This window comes from Typopeltis vanoorti, chromosome 9 (genome assembly GCF_054136105.1).
Source record: "Typopeltis vanoorti isolate ZY-2024b chromosome 9, IOZ_Tvanoo_1.0, whole genome shotgun sequence".
In the NCBI taxonomy this organism is placed as follows: domain Eukaryota; kingdom Metazoa; phylum Arthropoda; class Arachnida; order Uropygi; family Thelyphonidae; genus Typopeltis; species Typopeltis vanoorti.
The window spans coordinates 65,255,621-65,275,760 of NC_143557.1; the positions used below are offsets into that span (position 1 = coordinate 65,255,621).

Below are 20,140 nucleotides of genomic sequence, written 5' to 3' on the forward strand. Positions count from 1 at the left end.
TTTGGAGGAGAGGAATAATAGGGCCAATTCAGCAGAGCACTGTCCATGAAAGTATCTGTAGAAGAGAAACAAAGCAGAAACTGAACATCTCTGAGAGAGGGAATGAAGTGGATATGCAAGAGAGAGGGATCATTAATTACCAGGATTGCCCTCTTCTGGATAGAATCAAGCATTCTAAGAGAGGATTTTGGTGCACCACTGCAAATATGGGAGCAATATTCCATGGCTGGATGGATTTGGGCTTTGTATAGAGTTAACAACCGTGAAAATTTAACATAGTGTCTTGTGCAAAAAAGTACACCAAGTTTTTTGGTAGTTGCAGAAGTTATAGTTGAAATATGGTTGTGCAAGTCAGTCCAAGAGAAAAAATCTGATTGTGTTTGGATACCTCAGTATTGTGAAGGTAAGAGGGGGGAGGGGAGATGCAAGCTCTTTCTTGTGAGAGATCAGAGAGGACTGAGTTTTGGTGGCATTGAAGTTTACGAGGTTGTCCTTGCCCCACTGGGATATAAGTAGGAGATCCGAGTTCAGGTCCCTGGTCATGGTAGATCTTGAGGATTCTAATATTTGAACACTATATAACAATATTTGCAGCTTGTGCTTAATGATATTACTCATCCATATATAACTCCTACCCAATTAACCCTCCTTACCCTAGGTATACAATTCAATACTGCTTCCTCTAGATGACCCTTAACTATATCCCATGCACTACTAACATCCTCATCCTGCAGTGCTTTACGTCATGGCATGGATTTAAGCTTTTTCCTAAGCATGTCATAATCACCCCGTGTGAGGACACCTGTAACCCCCATCGGGCACGTCCCCTGGTGGCGGATCGGGGAATGCTCATCATAGTTTACTATGAAGGGTAGGAGGGAAATAAAATACCTCCCGCAGACCAACAGGATGGCACTTCCCTCATAGGCCAGTCTGGAGGCCTCGAAGGTGCCAGCCCCACCACCAGACTCGGATGCTGAAGGCTAATCCCCTGCACACCTTAAAATTTCACCCATTAAAAGAAATAAAAAAGAGATAGCTGAACTGCTTAAATAGTTAACGACAAAGCAAGGAAAAAGGTACATGGGATACGGAACATGGAACGTTAAAAGTCTACATGGAAAAGAAAACGAATTAATAGATGAATTTAAAAAATCAAGATTGGATCTGCTAGCAGTCACAGAAACAAAAAAGAAAGGTCAAGGTTGCCAGAAAATGAAAGATGAGTATATACTTTTCTATTCAGGGGTAAACCCAAGAGAATGGGGAAAACAAGGGGTAGCTTGCATAATTAAACCAGATCTCAAAGAATATATTACTAAATGGCAACTAATAAACGAAAGGTTGTTGACAATCAATATAGATTTTAAATCAGACAACCAAGTATTCACTGTAATTGTGCATGTGGCCCAAACGATAATGCTAATAAAGAAATTAAAGATGAATTCTTCGAACTCTTACAAAAAACAACTGAAGAAGTTCAAGGGCATATCATACTACTAGGAGACCTTAATGGCCGGGTAGGGAATCAAGTAGATGAGGAAACGAAACAAGTGTTGGAATCACAAGGAGAAATAACCTGGAATAATACTGGAGAAAGAATAATAAATCTTTGCCTTACAAATAATTTAGTAATAGCGAACACTATGTTCAAGCATAAAGAAATCTATAAGTTTACCAGGAAAGAGCCCAGTAGAAACGAAAAATCTATAATCGACTACGCCATTATAAGCAGATCGTACTGGAAGTATACAAAAAATGCAAGCGTCTATAGAGGTCCTGAAATAGGCAGTGACCACTACTTATTAGTATTGGAAACAATCCATAAAATAAAAGTTGAAAAATGTAGAAAAAGAAGCAAGGAAATAAATGTTAAGATAAAGAACTACAAACTAAAGAAAGAAGAAACAGCCATTGAGTATAAAAGTAAAATAGAAGAGAAGATGAAAGAAGTAGAAAAAGAGATATATGAAGACCAAGATGTAGAAAACCTATGGTACAGGATCAAAACACTTCTTCTAGAAACAAGCAAAGAAATTTGTGGCATATCATTAAATAATAAACAGAAGAAACATAAAACACCCTGGTGGACTGAAGAACTAAAAGAAGAAATTAAAAAGAAAAAGCAATTATGGAAGAGATATATAACATCAAAGCTGCAGGTTGATAGAGAACTATACAACAACCAAAGAAATAAAGTTAAAACCTTAGTGAAAGGAGAGAAAAGAAAATGCTGGGAAGACTTCGGACATACTTTAGAACAAAATTTTAAAGGAAACCAAAAACTCTTCTATAATGTTTTAAGAAGAATGAGGTCAGAGAAAGAATGCCCCATAAAGTTTATCAAAAATAAGGATGGAAAGTTACAAATTCCGAAGACATCATGGAAAGTTGGAAACAGTACTTTCAAGAATTATTGGAAGATGCAGGACATGGAAAAAATAGAACCCTAGGAGCAAGACACACAAGCAAAATAGAAGATCAGAGTGAAGAAATTCATGCAAATGAACTGTTAGCAGCAATAAATAAAATAAAATGGGGCAAATCAGCAGGCTATGACCAAATAACACCAGAAATGGTAAAGAATTTAGGAACGAAAGCCATAAAATTTCTTTTATGGCTTGGAAAAAGAAAATTATTCCCAAAGACTGGGACGTAGCTATAATAATCCCTATATTTAAGAAAGGAGACAACCGCAAATGTGAAAACCATAGAGGAATTTCGCTTTTAAGTGTTCCAGGAAAATTATATGCCTGTATTTTAGAAGCAAGGCTTAGGAATCAAATAGAGGGGTACACTGAATGAAATGCAACATGGCTTTCGAAAAAATAGAAGCACGCAGGATCTTATCTTCAGTCTTAGATAAATATCAGAGAAAAACATTGGAATATGGAAAAGAACTACATTCATGTTTTATAGATTTTGAAAAGGACTTTGACTGAGTTCCCAGACACTTAATATGGCAAACATTAAAGAAAAATAAGATGCAAGATAACTTAATAGCAGCCATACAAAGCCTCTACAAAAGTAATAGAAATTATGTAAGAACCTGTAATAATAGATCAAAAGAATTTGAAACAAATGTAGGAGTTAGGCAAGGCTGTATCCTCAGCCCTCGTCTCTTCATCATAGTAATGGATGAAATTTTAAAGGCATGCCAAACAAAAACAAAAAAGTTCCACTTAGGATACAGGAAACTGAAAGAAACCAGGATTTCACACATGGCTTTTGCAGATAATGTAGTGATTCTAGCAAATACAGCTGAAGATCTGCAGTACAATATGAAGAAACAAAGGAAAGGAATATGACATAAATATAAATAAAACTAAAACAATGATCATATCTAGAAACCAACAAAAACACATAATAAAAATAGAGAATCATCAACTCGAACAAGTCCACTCCTTTAAATACTTGGGATCATATATACAAGAAGATGGTAGACTAGACAAAGAAATTAACAACAAGATAAGAGGGGGAACAAAGCTATTCTATGCAATGAAAGGCCCACTCCTAGATAAGAAAGAAGTCACCCAGAATACCAAAATGGCAGTGTACCGTTCAGTATTTCTACACAACATTAACATACAGTTGTGAGTCTTGGTGTTTAACAACAGGAAACACAAATAAACTACAAACAATTGAAATGAAATATCTCAGATAAGAAAACAAGACTGGCACAAAAAACAAGACTAGACCGAATAAGAAATCAAACCATAAGAGACAGCCTTCAAGTTGCACCTCTGAATCAATTCATAACACAAGCCCAAATGAGATGGTTTGGACATCTTAATCGAATGGAAAAAGGAAGAATAGCAAAAACTGTATACGAAAGCCAGAAAATAGGAAAAAGAAACATAGGCAGACCCAGGAAAGGTTGGCAAAAGGAAATTAAAGAAAAATTGGAAAAGAAGGGATTAATTGGAAAGAAGCAAAACAACAAACCTTGGACAGGACGTCATGGAAATCTCTTTGGCAAAATCTCGGCGCTTAAAAGCATAAGAGATCACAGACGAAGAAGAAGACGTCATAATCACCTGCCTTATAGTTCCGCAAATACCCCTTCTTGATAGAGAAGTTGGAGGCAATGTTGTCACCTTTGTTATGGATAGTTATTTTAATCCTATAACCAGGTCCAATAATCTTCTACCCCTGGTCCCCCGCCCCCTTCCATCACATGCTGCTTAAGTAATTATCTCTTAGCAGGTGTAGAAATTCTATTTCCTTCCTGCCATAAAATTTCTTCCAGTCTATATCTCCATAGTTGAAGTCCCCATAATAATCATTTAACCTGTACTCATTGTACTAATTTGGCGATGTATGTCTTCCAGATCACTTGTGGAATTCCCTGGCCTACGGCAAACAACCAACTGTAAATTTTGTCTTACTGGCCTTAATTTCACACCAGATTGCTTCAAATGAACAGCCACCCTCCCGCCTATCTCCTATTCTTACTAAACTACCTAACTAAATACTTACTCACTAATGCCTATAACTTTTGGCAAAGTTGCACTAACCAATGCCAAAAACTCTTCCCTCTTGTTCCTGATACTTCTAGCATTAGTATATAGAAACTGCAGCATCGATTTAGTCCACCATCCACTTTTACTTTCTGAACTGACTATTACTCTTCTTCAGCTGCTCCCATTTCTATATGGGGTCACTGTTTCTGTTGCGATCCTAATAAAACAAAATCTTACTGCAAGTGTAACAGATATTAAGCCTATCTCATCCAGAATAATAGGAATTAGACTAAAAGCCAAAGAAAAAGGACTACACATAAAGTTTATCCAGATTTACACACCAAACACAAGTCACAATGAAGAAGACATCAAACTATTCTACAACGATCTCCAAAAAGAAAAATGTAATAGGGAAATTTGGAATTGGAACTGAAAATGAAAGGGGAGAAACTATGCTCAATTTCTGCAAAGAAAACAACCTTGTCATCTCAAACACAATGTTTTACCATAGACCTAGTTTTAAATACACCTGGACCTCACCAGACAGAGAAATACAAAATTGTATAGATTATATCTTAATTAGAAGTAAATGGAAAACCTCAATCAAAACGTAAGAATGCTCAAGAGCCTAGATCTGGATACAGACCATGAACTCCACATGAAAAGTTAAAAATCTGGATAAAATCCACATGGAAAAGTTAAAAAAATAACCAAATAAGATTAGACTACATTAGGAAAATTGAAGAAATAAACAGGACTCAAACAGATGAAACCGAAAACCTTTGGAAAACAGGAAAAGAAATATTAATTAACTCGGCAAGGGAAACTTTCGGAATTTATAAGAGATCCAATAATAAATGGATAACATCTGAAATATTAGCAAAATGTGAAGAAAAAAAGAAAAATAAGCAGACATACCTCAGAAGAAAAACAAACAACTCAAAAATGAAATTGATAAACTCTGCAGACAGGCTAAAGAAAACTGGCTAAACAAAAAAGTAGAAAAATGCAATGAGGCATGTAAACACCATAACTCAAAAACATTACAAAAAACTTTTCACCACTACCGCTAACAATGATCAACCATCAGGACGAGGAAACAGGAAACCCAAATGTGATAAAGGCGATATGGATGGAACACTACCAAGAAACCTTTAAGAATGAAAGCAATAACTACCTAATAACAAAGCCCCCACACTAACTCAAGACATGACACCTTAATGATCCTTCCATTGGAAGTGGAGAATGTTCTAAAGCAAATGAAATCTGCCAAAGCACCATGGATAGACCAAATTCCATCAGAACTCTAGAAAGAAGGAAAGCAAACAACTTTAAAATTCCTTACCACACTTTTCAACAAAATCATTAAATCAGGAGTAATACCAGAAGATTGGGGAACAGGAATTATCATACCAATTTACAAGAAAGGTGATAAGAAAAATTGTAAAAACTACAGACCAATCACATTACTCAGCCATGCTTACAAAATATTTACAAGAGTTTTACAGAACAGAATAAAGAGCACATATGAGATCATTCTTAGTGAAGAACAAGCAGGCTTCAGAAAGAATCGCTCCACATTGGATCAGATCTTCATAATACAAAGACTAGCAGAATTATACTGGGAACATAACAAAAATATCTATTACTGTTTTATAGATTTTAAACAGGCATTCGACTCAATAAACAGAGTAACCTTATTAAGAATATTAAAACAGAAATAAATCAATGAAGATACCCTAAACTTCTTAGGAAAATATTATAGTCTCACAGAAACAATAATTAAATTCAATAGTATAACAAAAGATAAAATAAATACATCTACCTAGAGGATACGGTTAACCAAGCCTTGGAAGGAGAAAAAGGGGTCAACCTAAACAGTTATAACCTTAATAACATAAAATATGCAGATGACATTGTAATGATAGCAGATAGCTAATAAATAAACTAAACAATACGGCTAAAGAATATAGTATGACCATAAATACAGACAAAACAAAAATTTTGATAATTGGAAAAAACGAAGAAAAACTAAACCTCTCCTTGAATGGATCAACAATTGAACAGGTAAAACAATTCTACTATTTAGGAACAGTAATTTGAAATTCTCAGAAAAATAAATAAAACAAAATGGACAGAAAAGAAAACAAATGAAACTGTAAGACAAGACCTAAAATATACAGACTCATTAATCGAAACGATCAAAAGAAGGCAACTTCAGTGGTATGGGCATGTCCAGAGAATGCCATCAAAAAGACTACCCAAACTTGCTCTGTATGCAAGAATAAAAGAAAAAAAAAAGAAGACCAAGAACTAAATGGATAACAACAATAAAGGTCAACTCTGGAGTTCAAACATATAGATAGCTCACCAGCCACACAAAAAACTGAGACTCCTGGAGGTTGTTATGGAAACATGGAAGACTCAACCTGTCTCTGATGGAAGAGGACAGTAAGTAAGTTTCTGATGAGTCTTCTCCACTGGTTTCTATTGTAGACTGTATCTTTGTCCAGGTTTTTCTCCATCAGATCTTCCTCTACATTATATTTCCACCCCTTCTTTGGTCTTTTTCTTCCTCCTTGTATTTCCATCATCATGATACTTCATCCATCATATTTTTTATGTCACCTCATTACATGTCCATAGCATCTTAATTGCACTTCTTATATCTATTTGACTACCCTATTCAATAATTTTGCTTGAGAGATTAGATTCCTCACTTGGTGATTCACACACTCACTCACTTCATGGGTGCCTTCACACAAACTCACTTGCTTCCATCCTAATTGCTTAAGTTTCCCTGAATTTGCATTTCAGCCTGCTCAGTGAACAAAGCTCTCTCTCTCTCTCCAGGCACCTAACACTAAAACCATTTAAAGGCAGTCCATGAGCATTGCACAAATCCTTCTCTCCATCAAACAGAGACCACAGATCCACAAATTATACATCATTCCTTTTGCACAATCTATGTATAAACTTATTGGCTATCAATGCCCTCCTCTTCAGTTCGTCTCTAACATAGCATGGTAGGAGACTTAAAATCTTCATCTTCTCGCTCTTCAGTTTTTCCTCTTCTAACAACTCCTTTATATCCTTCCTCTCATAGAATGCAATTCCTGCTTCTTCTTAAAAAATTCATCAGATTTTCTAGATATGATGAAAAATGTTTCCCTACAATCTGCTAATCTAATGGTTAACATCAATATAAAATCTCTCTTTACTAATGTACCTCTAGAGGATACACTACATCCACAATTTCGTGTCAGAAACATTTCCACAAGATATAGTGAAATTATTCAACTTTGTTATTCACTCTGGATATTTTCTTTGTCAAAATAAGTTTTATAGTCAAGTTGAAGGAACTGCCATGGGAAGTCTATTCTCTTCCACTCTTGCAAACTCCTACTTGGAACATTTAGAAGACATCCTGTTCTCATACACACACCCTTGACCTTCATTTTGGGTTTATTATATAAATGAATTTTTGTGATATAGCCCCATGATGAAGAAACATTGCTTTTTTTTTAAAAATCTAATATAAATAATCTACATCCACAAATTAAATTTACTGTGGAAATATAAAAATATCATCTTCTTCGGCACTACAGCCCATATAGGGCCTTGGCCTCCCATTTTTGGGTTTCATAACTCACTACGAGGGGAGAAAACCCTGCAGTCCATGCCCAAGACTAGCTAACTTGGCTGTCTGAGAAAGATCCTTAGCTCCTCACGTCGGCAACAAGAATCGAACGCAGGACACTCCTTTCCTAGGCATATGGTCACAGAGCGTGTAACCACTCGGCTAGCTGCACAGACAGAAAAAGATCATCAAGTGAACTAATTCCTTCCGTTTATCAAGAGTCTACTTTTACTGGATGCTACATTCAGCAACAATCTGCTCAGAGAAGACTGGAATTATCAAAACTTTGGTACAATATGCTTACACCATATGTTCTATGACTCAACATTTACAGCAAGAACTCTTACACATCAAACGATATATGAAACTGAATGGCTTCTCAGAAAAGACCACGCTACATCTTTTTCATTCCTATAATTCTAACAAGGAAACAACATGTAGAATTCCCATTCCATAACATTTCTGCCATCTCAGAACCAATTTCCAGAATTCTAAGAATTTAGTGGCTATTTTTCTTCCTATTAAGGAATTATCATCATAGCTTCCATCTTTTAAAGATAAATGCTCTCCTATGAGTCTTCCTGATGCCTACCAAGCTCCTTGTGACTGTCACTGTTCTTACTTCAGACAAACTGGATGCTCAGTGGAAAAGAGAATACAAGAACACCAATCTTACATCAACAACAGGAAATCTGAGCAATCTGGATTAGCACAGAACGGAAGAGATAGAAACCACAATATGTTAGGGTAACATGTAGATTCTATTTTTGCTAATGCATGCTTCCCTTCCCTCTTTCTCTTCTAATTTTCTTTTTTCTTTCTAATTTTTGTAACATGAAACTAAGTCTAAAGAGGTATAGAGTCTCTGCAGTACAGCAAAAAAATACGCTTCTCTCTAAAATATCAAAAAAAAAAAAAAATTAAATTTAAAAATCACAAAAAATCCTTCATATTCACTTTACAAACATCTGTGGCATCAACAGTAACTTAAACAATGTGCATCATTACCTACAGTCATCCAAACATGATGTTCTGTTTCTGACTGAACCTCAAATTTCTACTAAATCAACAACTCATCTTAACTGTCCAAATGACATCTCCACTTCTGCCATAATGGAAGTATTGGTGCTTTTGTGTGTTCTGATATTCCTTGCCAAATGATGTCTAATTTAGAATCTCATCTTTTTTGACCTCCTGTGGCTTAAAATTTCTTTGCCATGTTTTATTACATTCATCTGCTGTCTCTACTGTTCTTCTGAAAATCATTCTGACCTTTTTGACTTCCTATCTTTAAAACTCGATTTCATAGTCAAAATTTCCAAACAGTGAAATCATCCTTCTTGGTGATTTTAATGTCCATAATTCTAATTGGCTCCCTTTTTTAAATTTCACTGATCAAGCTCAAAGAAAGGCACAGCTTTTTGCTGTAAGCAATGACTTAAAACAAATCATTAATCTCCTACCCGAATTCCTGAAAATCCTCTTCACTCATCCAACATTCTAGATCTTTTTTTAACTAGTTCTCCTTCCAGGTTCTCTGTTCAAGTGACTACTCCTCTTGGCAATTCAGACCACAATCTTATCTAAGTTTCAACTCTGGTGGAACGTCCTTCCTTCAGCCATTCACAAGCTTGCATACTCTGGCATTACACCAATGCTAAGTTGGAAGACTTTTGTGACTTTTACTGCTCTTTTCCATGGTCAGACTTCTGTTTTCACTCAAATTAACAGGTATTATTCAGAATTCTGAATTATACCTGCATGATCTTGTTACAGAAATAATCTGTATTGGAATGGAAATTTTCATTCCTCACTCTGTTCAAATTCCCCAATCCATATTTAAACCATGATTCTCCAAAATGTGTGCTGTTAGGGCTGTCCAAGAAAAGCAAACACTCTTTCACAAGTGGCTCAAGACCAAAACACCAACTTCATTCACACTCTATGCAGTTGCACATAACACTTACCACCAGTAAAAGGGCAAAATCTAAATTTAACAACAAGGATAAATGTAGAAAATCACTGCTTGTGCCAGTGGCAGTTGTGCCTTCTGGTCCTTTGCCAAAGTAGTTGTGTTCAACTTTTGTCCATCTTGCTTCCTCCTCTATCTCACCCTAATGGTAGCATTATAACATCACCTAAAGATAAGGCTGGAATTTTGGCTTCAATCTTCTCTTTCAACTGCTACATAGATGACCACTGCAAATCACCTTCTTCCTTACCTAGAATACTGCATCACATGCCTCCTGTGACTTTCTGCCAGAAAGACATCAGAAGAATCTTGAATAACTTAGATACTACAAAGGCTCTGGTCCTGATGGAATTCCACCCATTGAGATCAAGAGATGTGCTCCTGAACCAACACATATTCTCTATCATCTATTCACTAAACTGTTCAACTAGCAGCCACCCTTCAACATGGAAGAAAGCTCATATACGACCAGTTCTCAAAAAAGGACATAAATGTTTACCATCAAGCTACTGACCTACTGCACTTACATTCGTTTTGTCTAAAGTAATGGAAAAGGTTATCAACAGTCAGCTTCTTTAACACCTTGAGAACTGCTATCAAATTAGTGACTACCAGTATAGATTTTGCCACTCCAGATACACAGGAGATCTCCTGGCCTACATCACTCATATTTGAACCCATTCCACAAAAAAAGGTTTGGAGTAACCTGTCTGGTTGCTCTTGACATCATCAAGGCTTTTGATAGGATCTGGCATCGAGGGCTCCTCAACAAGTTATCATCATTTGGACTGCCTTTGTTTTTGTGTAAATGGATTGCCAGTTTTCTCTCAGATCAATCCTTACCTGTAATGGTGGAAGGTGTTCTCTCTTCTCTCCTCAGATTTTCCTGTCAATGCCAGTATCCCTCAGAACTCACCAGTTCATTTCACCGGCATTCATCCTGATTTTATTAATGACCTGCTCTTATTCACTGCAAACCCTATTCATAGTTTTGCTGATGATAGCACACTCCACTCATCCTACTCACATGACAGGCCTTGCAGTGCTCAAACATCTCATGCTTCAAGATCATCTATAAAAAGTGTCCTGAACATTGATCTTCACAGTATCCTTGACTGGCATGAAAACAACCTGGTCAACTTCAATGCTTCCAAAGCACAGTTTTGTTAGTTTTTCCATAAAAAAAAAAAACCTCAGATCTTCTCTGCTTTTGATAACTCTGATTCAACAGTCAAGACAAAAATCTCTCTTCTTGGAATGACTCTTACTCCAAACCTTTTCTAGCACAATCCTATCACTTTTATAGCATCAACAGCTTCAAAAAAACTTGGCATCCTTTACCAGTCACAACAATACTTCTCTGCCAAACAGTTACCTACTCTGTATCCCAATCCCAAATCCAATCAACATTGGAATACTGCTCACGTGTATGGGGTGGTGCGCCTAAGACCTCCCTAAAAATACGTGATGCTGTTCAGAAATGGGCAGTCTGTTTGATAATGTGTCTCTTCTACAGATATTTCTATTACTACACTCACTACAGATATGAGCACTGTTCAGCAGAACTAGCATCAATTATGCCTCATATTTCTATCATATCTACAGGAACTCGTACTACAGCTGCTCAGCATCCTTTTACAGTTGAACTGCATAATTACTGAACCTACAACTCCCAGTCATCTATTCCTTCCACCTCATGAAGCATTTCCAAAGGACTACAATCTTCAACAGTTCAAGAAAAACATCAACAGATTCTTCCTGATCCTGCCTTTGCATGCCATTTTCTGCCCTTCATGTATGGGATAAAAAAATAAAAAAATAAATAAAAAATAGTAGTTCAAGATGATGTTCAAGGCTTGAAAAAAACCCTGATTGATTCAGCCAGAGAGGCATGTGGTGAGGTTGTCTGCAAGGATAGAAAAATCAGAACTCCACAGTGGACACAAGAAGTTAAAGAGGCAGTGAAGGAAAAGAAGAAAGCATATCAAAAGTTCCTGGCAAATAATTCAGCTTGTGCTCTTATAGAATACAGAGACAAATGTAAGAAAGCTAAACACTGTGTAAAACTAGCTAAGCAAAAGTCATGGGAGGACTTTGACAAGAACATAGAAAATAAATATCAAGAAGGTGGCAAAATATTCTGGTGGTTGTTGAAGAAGCTTAGAAATGGAGGAAAGAGTGCTGTAAAAGGAGTTAGAGATGATAAAGATGACATGAAAACGGAAGAAAAAGATATCCTTGAAGTATGGAGTAATTACTTCGAAAAATTGCTAAATGAAACAAGCAGTGATAGCACAGCGGTAAAAGATACTCAACAGGCATGCAGTCAGGAATACATATCCATACTTGAAATAGAAAAAGCCATCAAAGGCTTGAAATGTGGAAAGGCAGCAGGAGTAGATGATATTCAACCAGAAATGCTGAAGTATGGTGGTATAAAAGTCTTACAGTGGCGGCTCTGCATAGTTCAGGACAGAGGGATGAATTCCCAATGATTGGAGTAGAGCTCTCATAGTACCCATATATAAAAAGGGAAATAAAACTGAATGTGAGAATTACAGAGGTATTTCCCTACCGAGTGTTCCTGGTAAGATTTATGCAAGTATACTTGAGAAACGGTTGAAAAGAATTGTGGAAGAACAAGCTGGATTCAGGCCAAATAGAGGCTGTCAGGATCAGATCTTCACTTTACGACAAATAGTTGAGAAATCATGGGATATAACAAAGATCTGTATTTAAGTTTTGTGGACCTGCAAAAGGCATGACAAGGTGCCAAGAGAAAAGCTATTCAAAACACTACAATTATATGGTGTCACAATTGGGCATTATATCAAACAATACTTAGTCTTTGAGTTGTAAGTCAGCAGTTAGAATTGAAGGAAGTACAGGAAGACGGTACTCATTATCTATATGGATCAAATTATGAAATAAAGCGGTATTAAACCCGATATCAAAATTGGAGATTTTAATCTCAGCTCTTTACTTTATGCAGATGATGTTATACTTTTAAATAAATCCAGTACAAGACTTCAAGATTTCCTTACTAAATTGAATAACTGTTGTAATAAATTTGGTATGAAAATCAGCAATAACAAGACAAAGACAATGAAAATAGACAGAAATATCATAATATCTTGTACACCCCTTGAGGGTACATGTCAGGAATATGATGATGATGAAGACTAAAAGAGACATCAAGAAGACTACTCCACATAACACTGGGGGAATTTGCTGTGATTATAGGAGGAGAAGAAGAACAATTCCGAGAGGTCTGTCTTATCTTTGAATTACAATCATACGATGGGATGGGCTGAAAAGTTCGGATAAACACCTAGAACAACAATGATATTAAAGCAACTGATATAACTACAACAAAGAACATATCTTAAAACTCTTTAACCCCTATGTTTCATCAAATGGTAATAATTTGTTCTTTTTCTTTTAAGATATATAAAGAGACATGTCACTTCCTTCATGGTGATTATCACAACTTTTCAGCACACCCTTGTACCTGAAGATGTGTACAGTTGGGAGCACAGAAGGACAAAAGTTGCTCCCCCACAATAATTGCTTGCCTGAACAGGACACATTTCTGCATTTTTCTCTTTCAAAATTAAGTTTAAATTTGTTGATTCCTTTTTTTTTTTCCTCTGCATCTATTATGGGTTGCAGTGTAGATTGAGTGTGAAGCTAGAGTGTTTGGTCTTGACCTATTTGTGTGATATTATTATTATTATGGGCAATTCCAGGGAGTCCTTAGACTCATCAAGGGAGGCCCTAAACATCATGTCCACACAACTATACGACATTCTCACAGTATCTATCATACTTTGCCTTGAACTCACTCACTGTCATAGCACCCACAACAGACTCTGGCAGCTTATTCCACTCATTTACCACTCTAAAAGTAAAGAACCCAGCTCTAACACCTTTGCTAACCACACTCTTGCCCAGCTTCCATAGGTGTCCCCTAGTTCTCCCACCACCAGTCCTGATCTCAAAAATATCCTCTGAATTAATCCTATAGAAACCCTTTAGCAATTTGAATGTTTCAATCATATCTCCCCTTTTCCGCCTATCAACTAATTTCTGCAACCCACAAATCTTCAACCTGTTCTCATAAGGTTCATTCCATAGACCTGCTATCATCTTGGTCACTTGCGTCTGGATCCTCTCCTCCTCCTCCTCCCCATCAAGAAGAAACCTAGGTGACCAAATCTGGGCACAGTAGTCGAGATGAGGTCTTATCAAGGCTCGGTACAGAAGTACAATAACTTGCTTGTCTCTGCTCGTCAAAGTATTTTTTCAACAACCAAGTAAGTTGATGAGCTGATTTAGCCACTTTTGCTGAATATTTTCGACTGTCTTGACATGCTTTTTTGGAGAACCAAGGTTTGGATGGTGGTTGGAGATTTTTTGATGGAATGGAGGATGAAAGTATACTTTCCAATTAGAATTATTACTGTTATTCAGTTGGAGCAGGTGTTTGAATCAGGAGAATGCAAACAATAATCAGACCAAGGAAAGGAGTAAAAGTCAATAAAGTCCCATTTGGCACCACTGTAATGCCAAAGAACATGAGACTAAGAATGGATGAGTGAAGGACATTCCAGGGTAACAGAAACTAGAGCAAAGTTATGACTGGAATTATCAAAAGCGAAACTGACATCTACAGTATATTTAGAAGGAGAGCTGGTTAAGGAATGGTGCTAACAAGGTGGTAAGGATTATTCTGGTATTGTGGTGAGTAGATTGACTATTTGCATTAGGTTCTGTTCAGCAAATGCCTTGGCATTCCCATCAGTTTAATCTGTGAGCCGGAGGAGAAAGTCAATTTGATTTGTGAATGTTGAAGAAAATGACTTCACTATTTGGTATTTGTAATGCATGAACAAATTTTAAAGAAAAGGAATCAAAGAGGTCAGAGTGATTGTCAGATTTGGAGAATGACAGAGACAGCAAATGAATGCAACAAAGTGTGCAAGAAAAATTTGAGCCAGAGCAAATCCAATAAGGAAGATTCAAGATTGGGTTAAGTAAGTATATAAAAAATATATTATGAAATAGTTTACCAATGTCTTGGACTTTAGCCATCTTTGGATTGTATTCTTCTGCTATTGGCCTTCCTTTGATCACTCGTAAATTGTATGCATGTTTGCCTAAATGCAAAGGTAAATAAAAATTAAATTAATAAACCGTTTAGTTTAGTGTTATGTGATTAATAAATCACATAACACTAAACATCTAAGAATACATCCTTAATTGTTATATGTTATCAGAGATAAAAAAGATTTTAAATTCAAACATTTAAATCTAATGTGGTATCATCATTGCAACATTCTGCATTTCTAAAATTACATATCATGGCCTGTACTTAATTCACACATGCCTTGATTAGGTTATTAAAAAATAAATTATTAGAAAAGCCTTGAGTAGGTTATTAACCTAATCAAAACTTTTCATATCCTTTCTTTCTTAGTCAGTTTTGACATTTCTGCTCTTTTCATAAATGTCCTAATCTGTGACATAATTCTTCTCTTACAGAACAAATTTCTGCCTGACATCATGATTCTCTTTGCCCACATCCTGCATTCAGGATACTTTGTGTGGCAAAATAATTTTTACTTACAAATAGAAGGTACAACCATGGGCTTACTACTATTCCTCACTACTGCTAACTTTTATATGGAAGCTTTTGAGCAATGTGATCATCACTGTATCAAAGTCAAACAGTAGGTTTTAAATAAAGGAATCTAGATGCTTTCATTATCTGGATACACAACTGCCAAACTTTAAATATCTTCCTCAGCAACCTGGACAAACAACATGAACACATACACAATTTACTACTGAAATTGAAAACCAAAACTCACTTCCTTTTCTGAGTATACTTATCATACGTTCTTCAGACAGTCTATCCTTCACTGTCCACTGCAAGGCCACACATACTGGCCAAGAGTTAGCTTGTATGTATATATATATATATACAAGCTAACTCTTACCACAACCCTTCATAAAAATTTGGAATCACTAACATCCTCAAACACAGAGCTATAACAATTTTCCCTAACTTACCATATATTGATGAAACTGGACACACAACTTTAATCCACGAAAAAAAAAAAAAAAAAATCACACTTCAAATTTAACAATTTTGGTAAATCAGGGCTTTGTGATCATGTTCTTAACACCTTACACCAAACTGACTGGAAAGGTACCCGTTATTTTCTTAGCAATAACTTGGTATGAATGCAAATTTAAGGAAGCCTGTGAAATTTTGATCAGCCATCCTAATCTGAACAATAATAGGAGGTCTAAAAATCCCATAAATATGGATGTCACATTCAATTCAATAATTTCTATTTCAAGTTCTCAAGAAAACTTTAATTTTAGGACTCCAAGTAATAATTTCAACACCTATTTCATATATCAGCAACTATCAATACTGTTTTTGCTTTAATTTATCTGTTAGTAATTTCTAGCTAAACAAATATCAGGAGTCTAGCTTTGATGTAGTAGGGTTTTTTTTCCCCACCAGAGGTCAGGCCAATAATGTTAACAGTTGACCAGATTAGTGTCATTTTAGTATACTATGCATATTGTAACCTAGCTTATCTCTTTTGTGTGTGTGTGTGTGTGTGTGTGTGTGTGTGTGTGTGTGTGTGTGTGTGTGTGTGTGTGTGTGTGTGTGTGTACACACCCTCTGCCCAAAAAGAAACCAAACTTTTCGAAAATAGAAGAAACTAGTGGAGCCACCTGTTGTATCTTTTTGTTGTCGAAAGCAGCTACCTTCATTAGTGTTGTGTCAACTGTTTATGACATTTGTTTCATTAGAAGCAGAGTTATAGTGCCAAGAGTGACAGTGTGTTTTGACGAATGGTTGGAAAATGAGTTTCGAACAGAGAGCTGCAATTGATATTTGTGTTAAACTTGGTAAACGTTTTATTGAAATGCATCAAATGCTTCAAAAAGCATACGGTAATGAATGCTTATCCCATACTCAAGTTTACAAGTGGTTTAAGCGATTTCAAAGTGGTTCATCAGATGCTTGAAGACGACGAAAAGCCAGGCCATCCAAACACTGGACTGAGCGAAATTAACATCCAAAAAGTGCATGATTTCATCAAAGAAAACCCAAAATCATATGTGAGATTGATTGAAGATGAATCGGGGATTCCAAAATCAACTGTGCACAACATTTTGACCGAGAGTTTGGGCCTTCGTAAATTGAATTCACGATTTGTCCACCACAAGTTGACTGACGACCAAAAAATTTATCGAATTGAACACTGCAAGGACCTCATCAAAACCGCTCGTAAGGACTCAAACTTCCTTGAAACAATCGTTACTGGTGATGAAATGCGGTGTTTTGAGTATGAGCCCAAAACAAAGCACTAGAGTGCTGAATGGAGACCACCAGAAGACGGGCATCCGAAAAAGTCGCTTAGAGAAGTCAAAAGTAAAGACAATGCTGATTTGTTTCTACGATTCCAAGGGCATTATCCACAAAGAATTCATTCTGCCTGGCCAAACGGTCAATGGTGAGTTTTATCTCGAAGTTTTGAAGCTATTGATAGCAAGAAGTCGTTACATATGGCATGAATATCGCGATGCAGGCAGCTAGTCACTTTTGCATGATAATGCACCATCTCATCGTTCAAACATTGTGAGACAATTTTTGAGCAAAAATCAAGTTTGTGTGTTGGATTTTATTTATTCACCTGATTTATTTTAAATCAGGTGAATACTCGCCGTATTCACCTGATTTAACACCTTGTGACTTCTTTCTCTTCCCCCGACTTCATTTTCTGATGAAAGGAAAGTGATTAGACACCATTGAAAACGTTCAAGCAGCAGTAACCATGACCCTCAACAGTATCCCAAAAAAACGATATAAAAAACTCATTTAAAGAAGTAACTGACCGTGCAACGAAGCTGAGGGAGAGTATATTGATTGAAATAAATGATTTGAATAATTATAATTGGCCTGTGTTTTATTTTCTATCAAAAGTTCGGTTTCTTTTTTGGTGTGTGTGTGTGTGTATATATATATATATATATATATATATATATATATACACACACACACACACACTTACATATGTATGTATTCTCCAGACGATGACATTGATATGAAGGTCAAAACATGAGGTGATTATTTTGGTTTATATTAAATTGAAGCTATTAGTCTATCACAATAGTTGTCTCCATAATTTATTAGTGTGAGGGCTGTTTTGAAGCCCTGAAGAATGGTAACCTGAAAATGTGACTACACGCAAGTCATGCATCTATGAAAATTCTTGACTTATTTTACAAAAGAGATTCTGCTTTTGATGATGTTATTTTTCAATTTATCAGCTCTGAATGATTTTTTTAAATTTGACTCTAATTTTGCATTTTCAGCTTCTGTTATTACTGCTTTTATGTAAGCCATTTTTTTATTATTATATTTTTCATTTAACTTCACGTCAAAAAAATTGAAAAGCAATGCAGGCTTTCATCAAGCACCGTTTTTGAATTACATTTAATCTCCTCATTTATTCTTCGTATTCATTAGAGCATTAGAATTCTTTATCCACTCTATCTAGCTACATATGTTGGAATTTAGTCTTTTCAATGGAAGTGTCCAAATGCACTAAGCGAAATGAAAAATATATAAGTATTACCACAAACAACAAAAAAAACTAACACACATTTTACAATGTTGGATATTTGCTGGATGGATGTTTGTGATTGTCTGTGGAAATACTAGTGGTGGTGGTGGGTGATAGATGGCGTTGGTGTAGATATGAAGGTAGTTGTGGTTCGTTGTAGTTGGTGGATGGAGTGGTGGAGACAGAGAGTTGTAAAGTAAGTACCCTCCCTTGATGAGTCCCTTGGACTCCCTAGAGGTGTCAATAATAATAATAATAATAATAATTAACCATAAACAAGTAATACCTATTTATTTATTATTCAGATTAGCATTCTCAATTTATTTTGTGGAAGTTTATTTTGCTGAAAAATAAAAAAAATTAAAAAATTAACTTCAAGTCTTGTAGAAAAATAATTAAAAATAAATAATTTCATTTAGAAATTATTCCCCAAAGGGATAAAAAGCTCTTTTAGTCATAAACAACTTTGGAAATCAGGAAACAAAGTCTTGATCCTTAGCAATCACCAAAAGATGAGTCCTTGCCTTTTGATAATTTTAGAGGCAGTGAAAGGCACTCTTTCAACTTTTCAGTATTTATTTATCACAACAATATTTTTTTTATACTACACAAAGCCTGACAAGGACCTCTCAATATTCCACTAAATTTCTCATTACAATTCATATATAATGACTGATGTTTATTTGGATATCAGTCAGTTCTTTAAGGCAGTCTCGTGTGAGGTCACTAGGACAAAGCAATCATTCATATGGTTTCCTGCTATAGGCCAGGAGATTCCAGAGATGCTATAGAAGGCATACATCAGCAAATCAACACAAGTGCAGGTTGAATAATTATGATTTTGGGGGGGGGGACACTTCAGCTTAAGGATCTTCCTCAGCCATAGCCAAGTCAGCCGGTCTTGGACGTGGACAGCAGGGTTTTTTCATCCGCAAGCAGGCAAACCGGCCCCGTGAACACACATGGATACAGTCAGGAATACTTAGAGGCATAAGGCTGACCATCTTATCCTCGTATTTCGGTTACGAAATCCAAGCATGCTTGGAAGGTTGTGGGCCTTAAAGGCCTGTTAAAGCCATAGGGATAGGATAGGATCTATTAACAGGATTACAAGAGCTATTCATGATCAAGGTGGCCACATTGCCTCTGATTGGTGATTGTGATTGTGTAGGCTTGACTTGGGAGGTTGCAAAACATGAAATTTTCTGTTAAAAGGGGGTATATGTAAAACTACAAGGCATGTGATTATGACAAGCTTAGGAGGAAGCATGAAGCTGTGCCATGGCATCAAAACCTGTAAGGAAAGGATATTAGAAGTGCATGAGAGATTGTCAAAGGGTATCTAGAGGAAGCAATACCAGATTGCATGCCCAAAATCAGGAGGGTTAATCAAGTGAGTGTAAAATGGATG

The 20,140-nt window shown here is 36.1% G+C and overlaps 1 protein-coding gene across 2 annotated transcripts in view; it reads right to left on the reverse strand.

Annotated features, from left to right (window-relative positions):
* The window catches only part of APP-BP1 (Nedd8-activating enzyme E1 regulatory subunit APP-BP1), a 316,563-nt gene that overhangs the window by 29,623 nt on the left and 266,800 nt on the right, over positions 1–20,140 (reverse strand). For both annotated transcript variants that reach the window (XM_090398384.1, XM_090398383.1), the window contains one exon: positions 15,148–15,234. In XM_090398384.1, coding sequence (XP_090254510.1) covers positions 15,148–15,234 — 87 coding nt within the window. The remainder of the gene's footprint in view (positions 1–15,147; positions 15,235–20,140) is intronic.